The sequence below is a fragment of the Nicotiana tomentosiformis genome, chromosome 4, assembly GCF_000390325.3.
Source record: "Nicotiana tomentosiformis chromosome 4, ASM39032v3, whole genome shotgun sequence".
NCBI lineage: Eukaryota > Viridiplantae > Streptophyta > Magnoliopsida > Solanales > Solanaceae > Nicotiana > Nicotiana tomentosiformis.
The window spans coordinates 35,812,545-35,831,022 of record NC_090815.1 but is presented as its reverse complement, the minus strand read 5'-3'; the positions used below and the strand labels follow the sequence as shown (position 1 = coordinate 35,831,022).

At 39.9% G+C, this 18,478-nt stretch overlaps 1 protein-coding gene across 1 annotated transcript; it reads right to left on the bottom strand.

The window, feature by feature from the left end:
* Positions 1-675: 675 nt before the first annotated feature.
* LOC138909502 (uncharacterized) lies at positions 676-1,275 on the bottom strand. Its single transcript, XM_070200706.1, has one exon. The coding sequence runs from the start codon at positions 1,273-1,275 to the stop codon at positions 676-678; it is 600 nt and encodes a 199-aa protein (XP_070056807.1).
* Positions 1,276-18,478: the final 17,203 nt, after the last annotated feature.

Here is an 18,478-nt window from a genome sequence, read left to right as displayed (position 1 = left end):
AATGGGATATGGGTCACCCAAACATTTACGAAGCACAGACACATGAAATACCGGATGCACTGCGGCAACTCAAGCTTATAAGCCACTTGATCGATCCTCTGAACGATCTGATATGGTCTAATATACTAGGGGCTGAGTTTTCCTTTCTTACCAAATCTCATCACGCCCTTCGTAGGCGATACCTTTACGAATACACAATCTCTTATCGAAAATTCTAATGTCGACGTTGGTTGTCTGAGTAGGATTTTTCTCTGCTCAGAGCATTCAACAACCGATCTTGAATCAGGTTTACCTTTTCTACAGCCTGTTGCACCAAATCAGGACCTAACAATTTTATTTTGCCAACTTTAAACCAACCAATAGGAGATCTACACTTCCGTCCGTATAGACCCCCATATGGTGTCACTCAGATGATAGCATGGTAGCTGTTGTTATAAGAAAATTCAATAAGTGGTAAACAATCTTCCCAATTCCCTTTGAAGTCTAAAACACAAGCTCGTAACATATCCTCGAGCGTTCGAATGGCACGCTCGGCTTGGCCTTCTATTTGTGGATGGAATGTTATGCTAAGATTGATCCTCGTACCCAATCCTTTTTGTAATGATCTCCAAAAGTTAGCTGTAAATTGGGAACCTATGTCTGATATAATACAAATCGGAATTGCATGAAGTCGAACTATTTCCTTAATATATATCTTAGCATAATCCTCAGTCGAGAAAGTAGTCCTAACTTGGTGAGTCTATCCACAATAATCCATATAGAACAAAACTTTTGGCATGAGCGTGGTAATCCGGTAACAAAGTCCATGTTGATTATCTCCCACTTCCAGGTCGAGATTTCCATATTCTGAAGCAATCCTCCTGGTTTATGGTGTTCAACCTTAACTTGTTGGCAATTTGGATACTGGGCGACGTATTCTGCTATATTTTTCTTCATTGGGGGAATAAAATACCGGAATTGGTGAATTTCCTCCATAATTTGCCCTCGGAGTCCCTCGATATTGTCACATAATCGGTTTCTGTATGTAAAGACTCCATCCTCGGATAGCTCGAACACTTGCTTCTTCTGAAGGGGAATACTTTCTCTTATTTTCACCAAGGCTAGATCATCAAACTGTCGTGCCTTTACTTCATCCACTAGCGAGGATTCGGTCTCATTTCGAATTATGACTTCTCCGCCATCGGTGTCAAGCAATCGTACACTTAAATTGGCCAACAAGTACAAATCCTTAGTCATCTCCAATTTGTCAATCCCTACATGCCTTAAGCTACCCATTGACTTCCGACTTAATGCGTCAGCTACAACAATCGCCTTACCGGGGTGGTATAGAATATCGACATCATAGTCCTTCAACAATTCAAGCCATCTTCGTTGTCTCAAATTCAAATCTTTTTGTTTGAACAAGTACTGCAAGCTCTTATGGTCTGTAAATATGTCGACATAGACTCCATATAAATAATGACGCCATATTTTCAAAACGAATATAACGGTTGCTAATTCAATGTCATGAGTCGGGTAATTTTGCTCATTCTTTCTCAATTGCCTTGAAGTATAAGCAATAACCTTACCACGTTATATCAGTACACTACCCAATCCCATTCTAGAAGCATCACAATATATAACATAACCTTATGATCCTTCAGGAAGAGTTAGAACTGGTGCTGAGGTCAACCTATCCTTTAACTCTCGAAAGCTCTCCTCACATACATTGGTACACTGAAATTTAGCTATCTTATGCGCCAACTTCGTTAATGGAGGAGCAATGGATGAGAAATTCTCCACAAACCTTAGGTAGTAATAGTCTAAGCCCAAGAAGCTACGTACCTCCATAGGACTTGTGGGCCTTGGCCAATTCTTAACTTCCTCGATCTTTTGACTATCAACTTTAATACCCTCATTCGATACTCTGTCAAAGAAGAGACACTAAGGTTAGCCAAAATTCGCTGTAACGATCCAATCGGTCGTTTTGAGCATTTGTATTCCATTCAGCTATTTGAATTCTTGAGTAGCTTCATATGATTCATTATGACTTGTGTGAATCATCGGTTTTGGTTTTTAAGTGATTCGGGATTGATTTGGAAGAATAATTCTCAACTAGGAAGCTTAAAGTTGGAAGAGTTGACCAAGTTTGACCTTTGTGTATTTTATCCCAGATCGGAGTTTTGATGATTTCTTTAGGTCCAGATTGTGATTTTAGACTTGGGCATACGCCCGGGTTTGTATTTGGATGTTTCTAGAAGGTTTCGGCACTATTTAGCGAAAGTTGGCAATCTAAAAGTTTGGAAAGTTCCTAGGTTTGACCGGAAATTGACTTCGATGTTATCAAGTTCGGATTATTGTTCTGAGAGTTGGAATAGGTTTGATATGTCATTTGGAATTTGTATGCAAAATTTGAGTTCATTGCGGATTAGTTAGACTTGAATCAGACGCTTGGTCCGATGTTAGAGGTTTATGAACTTAAGAGATTGACATTGATCGTTGATTCATGGTTTTGATATTGTTATGTGGGATTTAAAGCCTCGAGAAGGTCCGTATTATATTTTGGGACTTATTGGTATGTTCATACGGGGTCCTGAGGGACTAATGTGAGTTTAAGATAGGTTTTGGATTGTTTTTGATGTTTCGACGTCGTTTCTTCAAGAATAAATGGTACCAAATTAAGAAAATTAGCTCCAATTTCTATTTTAATTGAATCATTAGATCCGTATCGTAATTACGGATTCATATAAAAAAGAATCGTCGAATTTGGACATTTTATGAGGGAGTTATGTTCATTTTAGTGTCGGAGAAGAGAGCTGGTGCTAGTGCTTCGCAGATGCAAAATTGGGTCCGCATCAGTGACCCCGTAGATGCAAAATGGTCTGCAAAAGCGGAAATGATAGTTGGAAATGCACAGGTGCGTCTTTTTGGGCGCAAAAGCGGAAAACCTTGTGTATAAAAAAATCAAACTACGTTCTTTTTGTATTTTGAGCATATCTTGAGTTCTAGAGCTCCGATTGAGGTGATTTTTGTGGCGTTCTTCTCGTATATTCATAGGGGTCAGTATCTAATATCAATTTTTGTATTTTAAAATGATTAAAGTAGTACATTTATGAATTAATCTATATTTTGATTGGAGAATTAGGAGTTTTTATCAAAAACTTTTCTAAAAAGAATAATTAGATTTTGAACATCGATTCAGAGTCGGAATTGGATGAAATTAGTATGGTTGGACTCGTAATTGAATGGGTTATCGGATTTTGTGAGTTTTGTCAGGTTTTGAGATGCGGGCCCACTTTTGAATATTTGGTTGACTTTGAGTAAATGTGTAAAGATTCGACCTTTATTATTTGAGATTATTTCCTTAGGAATTATTTGATGTATTTGAGTTGATTTTGGTTAGTTTGGAGCCGTTCAGAGGTTGTTACGCGCGGGATGACATTTCTAGAGTATTGTTTGGCTTGCTCGGTATTGGATTTGACTTGTTCGAGGTAAGTAACATACCTAATCTTGGATTTGAGGGCATTTAACCCTAGGAAATATGTTATAAGAAATGTATTGAGGTGACGCACATGCTAGGTGAGGAACGTGTGGGCGTGTACCGGGAAAATCATGATTCTATTTGACTATTAAACTATGTTCGAACTTGTTTTGCTGTTATATCTTGTTACATCCATGTTCTCCCTACTTGTTTGATTATATGAGCTTCGAATCATGTTAGAAATTATGTTTAGGCTATGCACTTATTCGGTTGAGACCTAATGAGGCTATCTTTGTTGTTTTGAGTTATCTACTCTAACTATAATTATATACTCAGTCATCATTCTTCATTTGCATATCATCTCTCAGTCTCTGTTCATCATTCATTGTTACATCACTTACTATCATTGTTTGGGTTGAGTGGTACGAGATTGTGAGCCTTTGAGACTTGAGGGATTGATGACCGAGTTGGGGCCTGAGAGCCGGATTGTGAGTGATATTAATGGGTTATGTTGCACGCCGCATCATGCCTTATTGGCTATTTATCGGATCGGGTTGTAAGCTGCAGCATGCCTTATTGGCTTATTTATTATTATGAGATTGGGCTGCACGGTGTAGCATGCCATATTGGTTTTATATTAGCACTTGGGTAGGATCCGCCCCTCCGAAGTCTGATATACCAGTAGTGAGCGCAGGTACCGTGCAGTGCTGAGTGATTATGTGTGATGAGTGAGTGTTTGAGACATACCGATTGATTACTCTGAGAGTGTGAGTATCTGGGATTATTACCGTGAAATAATTCATTTGACATGCATAATTGGCATGTAGGCATAGAGATGCATTTTCTCATGCTATACGGTATTGTGACATTCATGACTTGACATGCATATTGACATGTAGGCATACAGATGTACTTTTCTTATGCTATCTGATAATGAAATATCTTATCTGTTGTTGAAAGTTTTTGAAACAATCACAGTTTTCTTATATACTCATATTGGTGACTTCAGTGAAAGATTTGAGTTTTACTGTTATACTTGAAAAGTATGCCTATTTTTCGTAATTGTGAATGAGCTGAACATAATATTGGTGTTGGATTCTGACCCTTTTCCAAGCTCGCCACTTCTTTCAGCCTAAGGTTAGGTTTGTTACTTATTGAGTACATGGGGTCGGTTGTACTCATACTATACTTCTGCACCTTGCGTACAGATTTTGGAGTTGACGTTGCTATATATGGCGGGATCTAGCATTGAAGATGTTCTTGTGATCCGATCATAGCCGCCTTTTGTTCTTGGTAGATTTAGATTTATAAATCTATTTATATATATTTCGAACATATGATGTATTTATTCCATACTAGATTTGTAAACTCTAAATCTTAGAAGCTCATGATTTGTACTAACAATCCATGGGAAGTTTTATAGAAGTTCAGTTATTTCATCATTATTTTCTCAGTAAATATCATTTGAATTGGATTATTATTAATTGGCTTACCTAAGGGGTTGAGTTAGGTACCATCATGACTAGTTGGATTTTGGGTCGTGACAATTTGGTATCAAAGCTCTAGGTTCATAGGTTCTACGAGTCATGAGCAAGTGTCTAGTAGAGTCTTGCAGATCGGTATGATGACGTCCATACCTATCTTCAAGAGGCTACAGGGCATTTAGGATAAACCTCCCATCTTTCCTTCCTTATTGTGCGGCATTGATTCAACTTGAAGCGTATCTCTTTGAATTCCTTTCACTCACTCGTATGCTATGTGAGCGCTCGGTATCAGCTGTGTACCGACGACTTATGATTCCATAGATGAGGCACGAGACGTGTTCCCTGTGTCTTGGTGATGGGCCAGTCTGGAGAACCTGAGGCTGGGTTTTGACTGCAGTTTGGGCTCGGTGGTTCAGTGGTGTAAGCATGTGCTTTTGGACTTATATGTCCAGTAGTGTCAATATGATTGGAGTTTATGGCTCGGTGAGTGGTTGGATGATTCTATGATGAGTGTTATGTGACTGCGGGATGTGTTCAGATGGTTTGAATGTGACGAGAAGAGTTTGCTTGAAATATGAAAAGAACTATTGGGTGCTTGATTTTTGTCCCGATGTATTGTATAATATCGAGTTATGATTGTGTTGAGGGATCTTTCATGTTGTCCAATTATGGGATGAAGTAGATTCATATGCCTTGTTGATGAGTTCAGACTTAGGAAGATTAAGTGATTGTGTAGTAGTTGTGCTGCGAAAGGGTATAGAGAGATGCCAGTTTGAGGGTGAGTAGGTGGGTTATCACCTGCGGGGTAATCTATGGGTGTGTGATCCTTATGATATTGTGTAAAGAGTTTCTTTCTACAATTGTGCCTTGTTGATGAGTTCAGACTCAGGAAGATTAAGTGATTGTGTAGTAGTTGTGGCTGCGAAAGGGTATAGAGAGATGCCAGTTTGAGGCTGAGTAGGTGGGTTATCACCTGCAGGCTAATCTATGGGTGTGTGATCCTTATGATGTTGTGTAAAGAGTTTCTTTCTACTAGTGGGTTATATGTGTTGCGATTTGAGTTTGGATCGGTTGTGAAAGTTGACATGACTGTCACGAGGATGAATGCGAGCTTAGTAGATGATTTGAGGCATTTTATGGGACATGTTACAGGAGCTTGTGAAGAATTTAGTTGAATCTCACAGCGGGATTATGGCAGTAATAGAGTATGGGTATTGTGAGTTATTGGATGTTTTATTCTATGGCTTTGAGCTAAGTGGGGAAGTCTACCATCGGCGATTTGAATGCATGGTTATGTGTTGTATTAGTTTCGGTATGAGATATACTTGTAGATCGGTTATGACTTGCAGAGGTTGGTTTTGAGGATGACTTGAGTAAGGAATTTCTAGATGCACGATGTATTACACCTTATGGATAAATGGATGTCTTGGGAATGGTCTAGGGTTGTTGTTCGTGATCGATGTAATGTACTAAGAAAAAGGATTCACTCGGTTGCTTAGAGGATACTTCTTTGGGTGTTAACGTGCTAATAGGGCACATACCGTTTGGTCCGTTTGGGTGGTGCAATTGATATTTGAGCAGAGTGGATGACTCTCGAGACGGTTCTAATGGATTCAAGACTTATATATGGAAATTGAGAATATGTTTTTTCGAATTTGTATATGGCTAAGATATGAGATTTGCATTAGATGGTGCTGGGATTTGCGACATTTTTGTATCACTATGGATTTTACATTTCAGTATCAGAAAGTTAAAAAGAACAACTTTAAATTCACAGAAGGTCTCCTCATAGTGGGTTTATCGATTGTGGTACTTTTGGGGTTCTTAAGAGGGAATACAATGACTTATGGTCTATAGAACGACATGGTTTTATGCTAGGATATCTTGCGGTGAGCTTTGGGTAAGGATCGTGGTGTTCTTGCCAAGAGAAGTGTTGACTTGAAGGTAATTCGGTAGGAAATCAGAGAAGTAGGACAACTTGGTAGTAGGTTGGATCAGCACGGTAATGGATATGATCGGTTCTTTGGGTTTTTATGATGTGGTAAGTCTCTATAGGTGTTTTGTGGCAACACTCTTAGGCTTGGAGACCTGCATAACTTAGATGGGTTCTAGGAATTCAGTTCTGACGGCTTGGTTATGTGCAAATGGGTCTTGTAGAGTTCTCGATGATTCCTACATTGACTTGGGGTGGATATTTTCTACAAACATAGGGAGTTTGTTGTGCGTTGTGATTTTCTCCTGAATAGGATCAAGTGAAAGGTTTCTAGCTAATCGAGTATGTAATCTGCTTGTGACTCAGAGTTGATAATGAGATTCTCTTGCTTTTCATATGATGGCATGATAGATGCGGTGCGTCCTGTGGGATTTAGGTTTACATGTACAAGGTGGCGGTTCAGTTTTGGAGAGAAGGTCATGAATTCTTAGATAGCATGGACAGTTCCAGATGTTTAGATGAATGCTAGTACTACTTGGCATTACCTGAGAAAGGCACATATTTTAGAAGGCGCATTGTGTTTTGACTTACGAATGCTTCATTGGTATTGCAATACTTGCTTGGTTGATCGACGACTGATATTTTGATTTTGTCATGTGGAGTGGGGGAATTATAGAAGTATTTCTTGTGGGATGATTGTGTATGAGATATGTGTTAGTCATTTGAGTGGTGGAGTTGGGATCGGCTATGGCGATTCATGTGCTCTATGGATTTGGAGATTAAAAGTTCTCAGAAGCAGATTGTTTCGGGGTTACAGATTGTGAAAATGTGATCAAAGTTAACCAGATGGTGGTATGTGTTATGGTTAGATCACTGTGGACTTTTGGAGGGCAATTTATCCATTTGGGGATGACCGAAGTTGATTTGGGGGCCCATTAGTAGGCCAAGGAGGATGTGTATTCTACACCGGGTCGGATTTGTTGACTCAGAACTGTTAGTGTTGAGGGATGTGTCATTCGGTTAGAGTTGAGCTTGTTCGTATTATGATGTGTTCTATGTGTTACTCTTCTATGCTACGAGAGGTTGTGATTCGTTGCTTATTCGCACACTAGATGCGTTTCTGTTTGGGCATCGCTGCAAAATTCGAGCGAGACGGTTATTAGGGTGCTGAAGGGTTGATTACGCCTTGGTTACGGTCTTTTCGGGCTGTGGTATATTTTGTTATTTGCTTATCCATGGTTACGGTCATGCACTTCATGTACTTGATATCGAATTACGTGTGGTTGTTGATTTTGAGCATTGTGGCTTGAGGTATTTCATATGGACAGGTATTTGGATGGGTCACGCATTGCAGGGGGTTATATTGGGATATGATACTTTGTGTTAGATCCGTGTGTCTTGGTTCTATTATGTTTAATGGGTTCTTTGCATTGCGCTTATGGTGGTATCTGTTGAACTTCATTTGAGTCATTTTCAATTTTTGGGTGCATTTTAATTGTTGCTTATTGGTGCATGAATTGCACGATTTGTGGCTTGAGGTTGTATTGGTGTGGCATGTCACTAGAGTGGTTGTATTTGATGATATGAGGTCATTGGACCTAGAATGGGTGCTATCGGATTTGATTGCGGTATATCTGGAAGGATAATGTCATTGATCGACATAGAAATTTGTTATGGTTCTTGTCGAATGAGGGAGAGGTCCATGACTTGTTGAGTTGATGAGTGGTTATCAGTTTCTGCGTGTTTCATTCATCATTGGCAGTGTACGAAGGTTTAAAACATGGTTTTAATTGATATGAGGTTTGTTACCTATACCGGATTTGGTTTTGAGCAGTTACATTGATCAGAACTAGTTGCTACGAATATGCGAGTTATGTGGTATACCATGTGATTACATCTTGGGTTCTAAGGTTTACAGACTAAGGTTGAAGTAAGGATCTTGAGTTATGTTGTGTGTCAGGATTATATGGATTGGGGTGACGTGGGATCAACCCTGAATATGTGTACGGTAAGGTTACACGGTGATTTGATGGCTTTGGAATGACTCTTGGCACATTCGAGCACGAACGTATGTTTAAGTGGGGGAGAATGTAATGACCTAGCCGGTCATTTTGAGCATTCGCATTCTGTTCAGCTATTTGAAGTCTTGAGTAGCTTCATATGATGTATTATGACTTGTGTGAATCGTCGGTTTTGGTTTTCAGGTGATTCAGAATTGATTTGGAAGAATGATTCTCAACTAGGAAGCTTAAAGTTGGAAGAGTTGACCAAGTTTGAATTTTGTGTGTATTATCCCGGATCGGAGGTTTGATGATTCTGTTAGGTCCAGATGGTGATTTTGGACTTGAGCGTATACCCGGGTTTGCATTTGGATGTTTCTAGAAGGTTTTGGCACTATTTGGCAAAAATTGGCAATTTGAAGGTTTCAAAAGTTCATAGGTTTGACCGGGAATTGACTTCAATGTTATCGAGTTCGGGTTATTGTTCTGAGAGTTGGAATAGGTTCAATATGTCATTTGGATTGGTTCATTTGGGTTCATTCCGGATTGGTTAGGCTTGAATCAGACGCTTGGTTCGAAGTTTATGAACTTAAGAGATTGATCTTGATCGACGATTCGTGATTTTGATGTTGTTATATGGGATTTTAGGCCTCGATCGAGTTCGTATTATGTTTTGGGACTTATTGGTATGTTCGTACGGGGTCTCGAGGGGCTTGGGTGAGTTTCAGATATGTTTGGGTTGTGTTGCACTGTTTTTTATGTTTCAACGTCGTTTCTTCAAGCATAAATGGTACCATATTAAGTAATGATCTCCAATTTACGTTTTGATTGAATCATTAGATCCGTATCGTAATTATGGATCCATATAAAAAATAATCATTGAATTTGGACATAGTATAAGGGAGTTATGCTCATTTTAGTGTCGGAGAAGAGAGCTGTTGCTGGTGCTTCGCAGATGCGAAGTTGGGTCCGCATTTGCAACCCCGCAGGTGTGAAAAATGGTCTGCAAAAGTGGAAATGACTTTTGGAAATGCACATGTGCGGCTTTTTGGGTGCAAATGCGGAAATGCCTATGTATAAAAAAATCAAACAACGTTCTTTTGGTATTTTGAGCATATCTTAAGTTCTAGAGCTCCGATTGAGGTGATTTTTGCGGCGTTCTTCTCGTATTTTTATAGGGGGAAATATCTAATATCAATATTTGTATTTTCACATGATTACAGTAGTTCATTTGTGAATTAATCCATATTTTGATTGGAGTATTAGGTGGTTTATATCATAAACTTTTCTAAAGAGAATAATTGGGTTTTGAACATCGATTAGGAGTCGGAATTGGATAAAATTAGTATGATTGGATTCGTAATTGAATGGTTTGTCGGGTCTCGAGGTACTGGCCCAAATTTGACTTTTTGGTTGACTTTGAGTAAATGTGTAAAGATTCGACCTTTATTATTTGGGATTATTTTCTTATGCTTTATTTGATGTATTTGAGTTGATTTTGGTTAGTTTCGAGCCGTTTGGAGGTTGTTACGCATGGGATGGCATTTCTAGAGTATTCTTTGGCTTGTTTAGTATTGCATTTGGCCTGTTCGAGGTAAGTAACATATTTAAACTTGGATTTGAGGGTATTTAACCCTGGAAACTATGTTATAAGCGATGTATTGAGGTGACGCACATGCTATGTGATGAGCGTGTGGGCGTGCACTGGGGAAATCATGATTCTAGTTGACTATTAGACTATGATCGGACTTGTTTTGCTGTTATATCTTGTTACATCCATGTTCTCCCTACTTGTTTGATTATATGAGCTTTGAATCATGTTAGAATCATGTTTAGGCTATGCGCTTATTCGGTTGAGACCTAATGAGGCTATCTCTATTGTTTTGAGTTATCTGCTCTAACTATAATTATATACTCAGTCACGATTCTTCATTTGCATATCATATCTCAGTCTTTGTTCATCATTCATTCTTACATCATATGTTATCATTGTTTGGGCTGAGTGGTGCGGGATTGTGAGCCCTTAAGACTTGAAGGATTAATGACCGAGTTGGGGCCTGAGAGCCGGAGTCGGGCATACCAGTAGTGAGCACAAGTATCGCGCAATGCTAAGTGATTGTGTGTGATGAGTGGGTGTTTGAGACAGACAAAGTGAGTACTCTAAGAGTGAGTATCTGGGATTATTACTGTGAAATCATTCATTTGACATGCATAATTGGTATGTAGGCATAGAGATGCATTTCCTCATGCTATACGGTATTGTGACATTCATGACTTGACATGAATATCGACATGTAGGCATATACATGTACTTTTCCCATGCTATCTGATAATGAAATATCTTATATGTTGTTGAAAGTTTTGGGAAAAAATCACAGTTTTCTGATATACTCATATTGGTGATTTTGGTGAAAGATTTTGGTTTTACTGTTATACCTGAAAAACATGCCTATTTTCCGTAACTATGAACGAGATGAACATAATATCTTTGAGTTATTACTTGTATTACTTTCATTATATTCATACGAATAGTTCTTGACTATTGGTGTTTGATTCTGACCGTCTTCTAAGCTCATCACTACTTTCAGGCTAAGGTTAGGTTTGTTACTTATTGAGTACATGGAGTCGGCTGTACTCATACTATACTTATGCACCTTGCGTGCAGATTTTGGAGCTGATGTTGATGTGTATGGCGGGAGCTGGCATTGAAGATGTACCTGCGATCTGGTTATAGCCGCCTTTCGATGTTGGTAGCTTTAGATTTATAAATCTGTTTATGTATATTCGAACAAATGATGTATTTTTTACATATTAGCTTTGTAAACTCTGAATCGTAGAAGCTCATGATTTGTACTACTAGTCTTTGGGAAGTTATATAGATGTTCAGTTATTTCATCATTATTTTCTCAGTAAATTTCATTTGAATTGGATTATTAGTAATTGGCTTACCTAGCGGGTTGGATTAGATGTCATCACGGCTAGTTGGATTTTGGGTCGTGACACTCGCATTTAGAAAATTTAGTGTATATCTTGTGACCCCGGAGTATGCATAAAACCGTTCGCAAATGCTCCGCGTGCTCTACTTTTGATCGGGAACACACCAAAATATCATCTATGAACATGATCACAAAGATATCCAAAAATGGCTTAAACACTCAATTCATCAGATCTATTAAAGCCGTTGGTGCATTGGTTAGGCGAAAGGACATAACAAGGAACTCGTAATGGCCATATCAGTTCCGGAAGGCTATCTTTGGAATATCTTCTTTCTTAACTCTTAGCTGGTGATACCCAGACCCTAGATCAATCTTCGCAAAATACTTGGAACCTTGCACTTGATCAAACAAATCATCAATCCTCGGAAGCGGATACTTATTATTAACGGTTACCTTATTCAGTTTTCAGTAAACAATGCACATCCTCAACGAACCGTCTTTCTTACAAATAAATAACACTAGGGCTCCCCATAAGGAAGTACTGGGTTGGATAAAGCCCTTTTCTAATAGATTTTTCAATTCCTTCAGCTTAGCGGGAGCCATCCTATACGGAGGAATAGATATCGGTGCGTATCAGGAAGCACATCGATAGCAAACTCAATTTCTTTCTTAGGAGGGATACCCAGAAGATCGCTCGGAAATACATCGGGAAACTCGTTAACAACCGAAACTGACCGAAGGGTTAGAGGCTTTGCCTCCGTATCCTTAACTCGCACCAAATGATATATACATCCTTTCGAAATCATCCTTCGAGCCTTAAGATAAGAAATAATCTTCCCTTTAGGCGTTGCAACATTTCCCTCCCATTTGATGATGGGATCTTCTAGGGAGTTAAAGTGAACAATCTTCCTCCAACAATCCACATTAGCATAAAAAGAAGCCAACAAATCCATCCCTATAATAACATCAAATTATACCATTTATAATTCATTCAAATCATCTAAGGTGTGACGATCGTGAATCATCATATCACACCCTCGATGTATCTTCATAACTATCACTGACTCACCTACGGGTGTAGATACTTCAAATAGCTGACGCAACAATTTAGGCTCATTACCACATTTACTAGCAACAAATGACGAAATGTATGACAAAGTAGAACCCGGATCTATCAAAGCATACGCATTAGTGTAAATTACGGATAGTATACCTATAACCATATTCGGTGATGACTTTAGGTCATGTCGACCTAACAATGCATAAATGATGTTCTGTTGCCCTCTTAGGCCAATGCTCTACCTCTACCTCTTCTAACTGATGTTTGTGGGCTCTGCTCAGGAGGGTGTACTGATGAAGAAGAAGCCGCTATAGATCCCATTGGCCACGTCATACTACGTTTACCTCTCACTGAGAAATAACACATGATATGGCTGGGTTGCCCACACGAATAAAATAAATCCAAACCTTGGCAATATGGCTCCAAATGATTCTTACCACATCGACCACAATACGACATCAGGGGTCTCACTTTACTAGAATCTCCATTATACTGTGAGTTCTGTCCTCGGGAATCTTGGCCCTGACCAAAATAAGAAGTCCAATCACGATGTTGGCCTTGAAATTGTGATGATACATTATCCACCGGATAAGATGTATGTCGTGGTAGCGGTGGTCTAAATCCACCTCGAGACCAGTCTCCCGTATTACTTGTGGACCGAGCTCGCTTATACTGGCCTCTATCATGCTCTCTGATGGCTCGCTGCTGTCTCTTTCAGTCCTTTAGGTTCTGTGCATAGGCTTGAATACGAGCAATGTCCATAATCGGATTCAGAGAAGCACTGTACATTCATTAATCAAATGTGGCCTTAAGCCACCCACAAATTGATGTACCGTATCACTCATTTCAGCCACCACCGAAGGAGCATACCTAGACAAGGAGTTACATTGCATGCTATACTCTCGTACATTAATATAACCTTGCTCCAAATGTAATAATCTATCTTGTCTGGCTCCAAGGAGCTCAATAGGCAAATACTGCTATAAAAATGCCTAAGAAAATTCTTTCCATCCCACTATTAGGGCAAGAGGTCCCCTAGACTATTCCCACGTCTCATACCATGCTAAGCAACATCCCGCAATCTATAAGAAGCATGCTCTATGAACTCAGTATCAGAGGCATGCATAACTCGTAAGGTCCGCTGCATCTGATCTAGAAAATTCTAGGGATCTGCATTGGGATCTATTCCTGTAAATACATGGGGTCCAAATTAATGAAATTTTAGACTTTCGCGCTAACTGTTCTATCCAAAGTGCCAAGGGTTTGACATTGGGCCTGAGAGGCTACTAGTCGTGTCAATAACTATACTGCACTTCTCACATCGAAATCTTGTTTAGGAGCAACCGAGGGAGGAATATGAAGTACATTAGTTTCTCTTTGCCATTCCGGGGGTAGTGGTGTTGTCCCCGAAACCTGAGTGTCAACCTCATCATGAGTTTCCTGTTGATTTATATAGGCAGGTGGCACCTGACTGGTACCCTCCCCTGCCATTTCATCCAATCTTTGAACAATTATCTGACGTTTCAAATTAGGCATCACTATAAACATTAGCAAAATGAGGGTTAGAAGTGAACACTTACGACGCAACTCTATCGTACGATCTAGATCAGAAAGAAAGGTATCGACCCTAGATATTATGTAGCCTCCTATTTATAATTATGGTACAAAACATACTCATAAACAAGACTCTACTAGATACGGCTTGCAGACCCCTAGGACAAACCTGCTCTGATACTAAGTTTGTCACACCCCAATATCGGGAGGTCGACCGGCACACGACGCCTGAGGGTCTGTGCGAACCAACATCCATACCTCAAACTTTTATCATGAAATCAAGCAGACAAGGCCTCCAAGTATAGCACCTAAATTTAAAAATGCTAACACCGATGGTAAGAAAAAAATGTAACATTTTATATATAAATATATATAGGCATTGTTGCCAATAGAGTCATGACCAACCTTTAGATATACACCTAACACTAGTCTGCAAGACTCTAAGAGTACCATATTATGTAATTTGGTCGAGACATGGCCCTACCGTACCCAAAATAATTAGAACATATATTTTAATACCTATTAACTTTTGCACAGCTACTCCAAACAAGTCGAGTACGATAACCAACTGTTTAACGAGCACCCTACTATGGAGGGACGTCTCCAGGTCTATCTGTACCCGTGGACATAAATACAACACCCAAAAGAAAGGGGCATCAGTACAAAAAGATATGCTGAGTTTGTAAAGTTGATAGTATAAATATAAACCGAAGATATAACATAAGAGATATGAGTACACTATGGTAACCATAAATCATGAATGCATGCACGTTTTATAAAAGTCAACTCACTTATTGGGGCTATGCCTTAAATGTAAAACAGGATAAGATCATTCAGCCATAATGTAGGGCATATTCATCTTGGATCATGTGATATTTAGCCGCTCTTTGGGACATATCACATCAAGTCATGTCATATCATACCCGGCCTCAAAGAGAGATCGATACAATCTGATGTCTTTGTCACATCATACCATACCCGGCCTCAATTGATCTCGGATATAGCCGGTTTCAACAGGACTCGACGTGCCCAGTCTTAAAAGGTCTTGGTTAGTGTCCCTTATCACTTCATTCCATACCCAATCTCAGGAGATCTCGGTTGTACCCAAAACCATTAATTCTACCCAAAAATCTTTAATTCTACCCAAAATCCTAATTTCTACCAAGAAAATCCTAGATTTGATGTTGAAAACACTTGAAAAGTAATGGGTAATTGAAAACAAACAGATTAAAGTTGCTTACCAACGAATTTAGAAAGAAAATCTCTAGGGTGTTTAGGGTTGAGAGTTTGAAAGAAATGAGCTAAATTCCGTTTTTCTCTTTTTTGTTGAGGCGCAGATGTCGCAATTGCGACATGGGGCTCGCAATGTGAGAAATGCATCACAAATACGAAGAAACCCGCATCTCTACTGTTATTGTAATTGTGATAATTTGTTCGCAGATGCAAACACTGGAACTTCGCAAAAGCGATCAATTGATCGCAATTGCGATCCCTGCTGTTCCCAAACGCTTTAGAAATTACGAAGAAAAGTTCGCAAATGCGATAAATACAGACTTGATCAGACGTTGCAAAAGCGAACCCCCACCTTGCAATTGCGAGGTCTGTAGACCACACCTGCATTAGAAGGTCATCAGCTATTATTCTAAGTCCAAAATCACTCTGTAGCATATCCGAAACTCACCCGAGCCACTCGGGCTCCAAACCAAACATGCACATAAGTATAATAACATCATACGAACTCGCTCGTGCGATCAAAACACCAAAATAACAATTAGAACTATAAGAAACTCAAGAACATAAAATTTTACAACCGGACGTCCGAATCACGTCAAATCAACTCCATTTTGTACCAAATTTGCAGACAAGTCATAAGTACTGAAATGAACCTATTCCAAGTAGTGGAACTAAAATCCAAACTCGATAGCAACAAAGCCAACCTACTGTCAAACTTAGAAATTCTTTTAAACCTTTAAATTGCTAGTTTTCAACTAATTACGTCAAATCAAGTTAGGGACTTCCGAATTTGATTCCGGGCATACACCCAAGTCCCAAATACAATACGGACCTATCGGGACCGTCAAAACACTGATCTGCATCCTTTTACACAAAATGTTATCCGTAGTTAACTCAAATGAGTTTTAAAGCACGATATCATATTTTCATCAGTTTTCTCATAAAAAGTTCCAGGAAAAGACACACACTATGCACACCAATTGAGAAAGGCTAAATGGAGATATTAGAGGTCTCGAAACATGGAAATGAAGGGTAAAACTATAAATGACCTATCGGGTCATCACTTTCTCTGCCTCTAAATTAAATATTCATCCTCGAATGGACATAGAAAGGTACCTGGACTGGTGAAAAGATGTGGATATCTACTCCGCAAGTCCGACTCGAACTCCCACATGGCTGCCGCGATCGGCTGACCTCTCCACTATACTTGAACTGAAGGATAACTCTTAGACCTCAATTGCCGGACCTGCCGGGTTATTATAGCCCCCAACTCCTCCTCATAAGTCAAACCCTTATCCCATTGGACTAAGCTAAAATCTAACACATGAAATGGATCACCGTAATACTTTTGGAGCATAGACACATGGAAGACCAAATGGACTGCTGATAAACTAGTTGGCAAGGCGAGCCTGTAAGCCACCTCACCCATTCTCTCAAGAATCTCAAAGGGTCCAATATACCTAGGGATCACTTTTTCCTTCTTTCCAGATGTCATCACACCCTTCATGGGTTAAACACGGAGAAATACCCTCTCTCCAACCATGAATGCAACATCACGAACCCTACGGTCGACATAACTCTTCTGTCTAGACTAAGCTATGAGAAGTCGATCTTGAATAATCTTGACCTTATCCAAGGCATCCTGAACCAAATCGGTACCCAACAGCCGAGCCTCTCCCACCTCGAACCATCCATCTGGCGTACGGCACTGCCTCCCGTATAATGCCTCATAGGGAACCATCTGAATGCTCGACTGGTAGCTGTTGTTGTAGGCAAACTCCGCAAGCGGAGAGAACTAATCCCAAGAAACCCTGAAATCCATAATGCAAGCACGAAGCATATCCTCCAAAATCTGAATAGTGCGCTCGGACTGCCCGTTCGTTTGGGGGTGAAATGTTGTACTCAACTTAACCCGCGTGCCCAACTCACGCTGTATAACCCTGAAGAAGTGCAAGGTGAACTGCATACCTTGATCAGAAATGATAGACACGAGCACACCGTGAAGACGGACGATCTTGCAAATGTAGATCTCACCTAACCACTCTGAAGAATAGGTAACTGCCACTAGAATAAAATATGCTGACTTGGTCAACCTGTCCACAATGACCCATACTGCGTCGAACTTCTTCTGAGTCCATAGGAGTCGAACAACAAAATCCATTGTGATACGCTCCCACTTCCACTTAGGAATCTCTAGCCTCTAAAGCAAACCACCAGGCCTCTAATGCTCGGACTTTACTTGCTAAAAATTTAGATACCGAGCTACATACGCAACTATATCCTTCTTAATCCTCCTCCCCCAATAATGTTGCCGCAAGTCCTGATACATCATGGCAGCACCCGTATGAATAGAATACCAGGAACTGTGGGCATCCTCAAGAATCAACTCACGAAGCCCATCCACATTGGGCATGCAAATACGACCCTGCTTACGCAATACCCCATCATCCCCTATAGTAACCTGCTTGGAAGCACCATGCCGCTCCGTGTCCTTAAGGATAAGAAATAGGGGTTATCATACTGATGCTCTCTGATGCGCTCATATAAGGAAGACCGAGATACTATGCAATCTAGAATACGATTGGGCTTCCAGATATCTAACCTCATGAACTGATTGGCCAAAGCCTGAATGTCTGCTGCAAGTGGCCTCTCACCAACTGGAATATACGCAAGGCTACCCATACTCACGACCTCTCTACTCAAGGTATCGACCACCACATTGGCCTTCCCAGGATGATACAAAATGGTGATATTATAGTCTTTCAACAGTTCCAACCACCTCCTCTGCCTCAAGTTGAGATCCTTTTTCTTGAACAAA

Bases quoted from the DNA above. Each gene is read 5' to 3' on its own strand.
- LOC138909502 (XM_070200706.1), bottom strand. From the start codon at position 1,275: ATGGGTAGCTTAAGGCATGTAGGGATTGACAAATTGGAGATGACTAAG.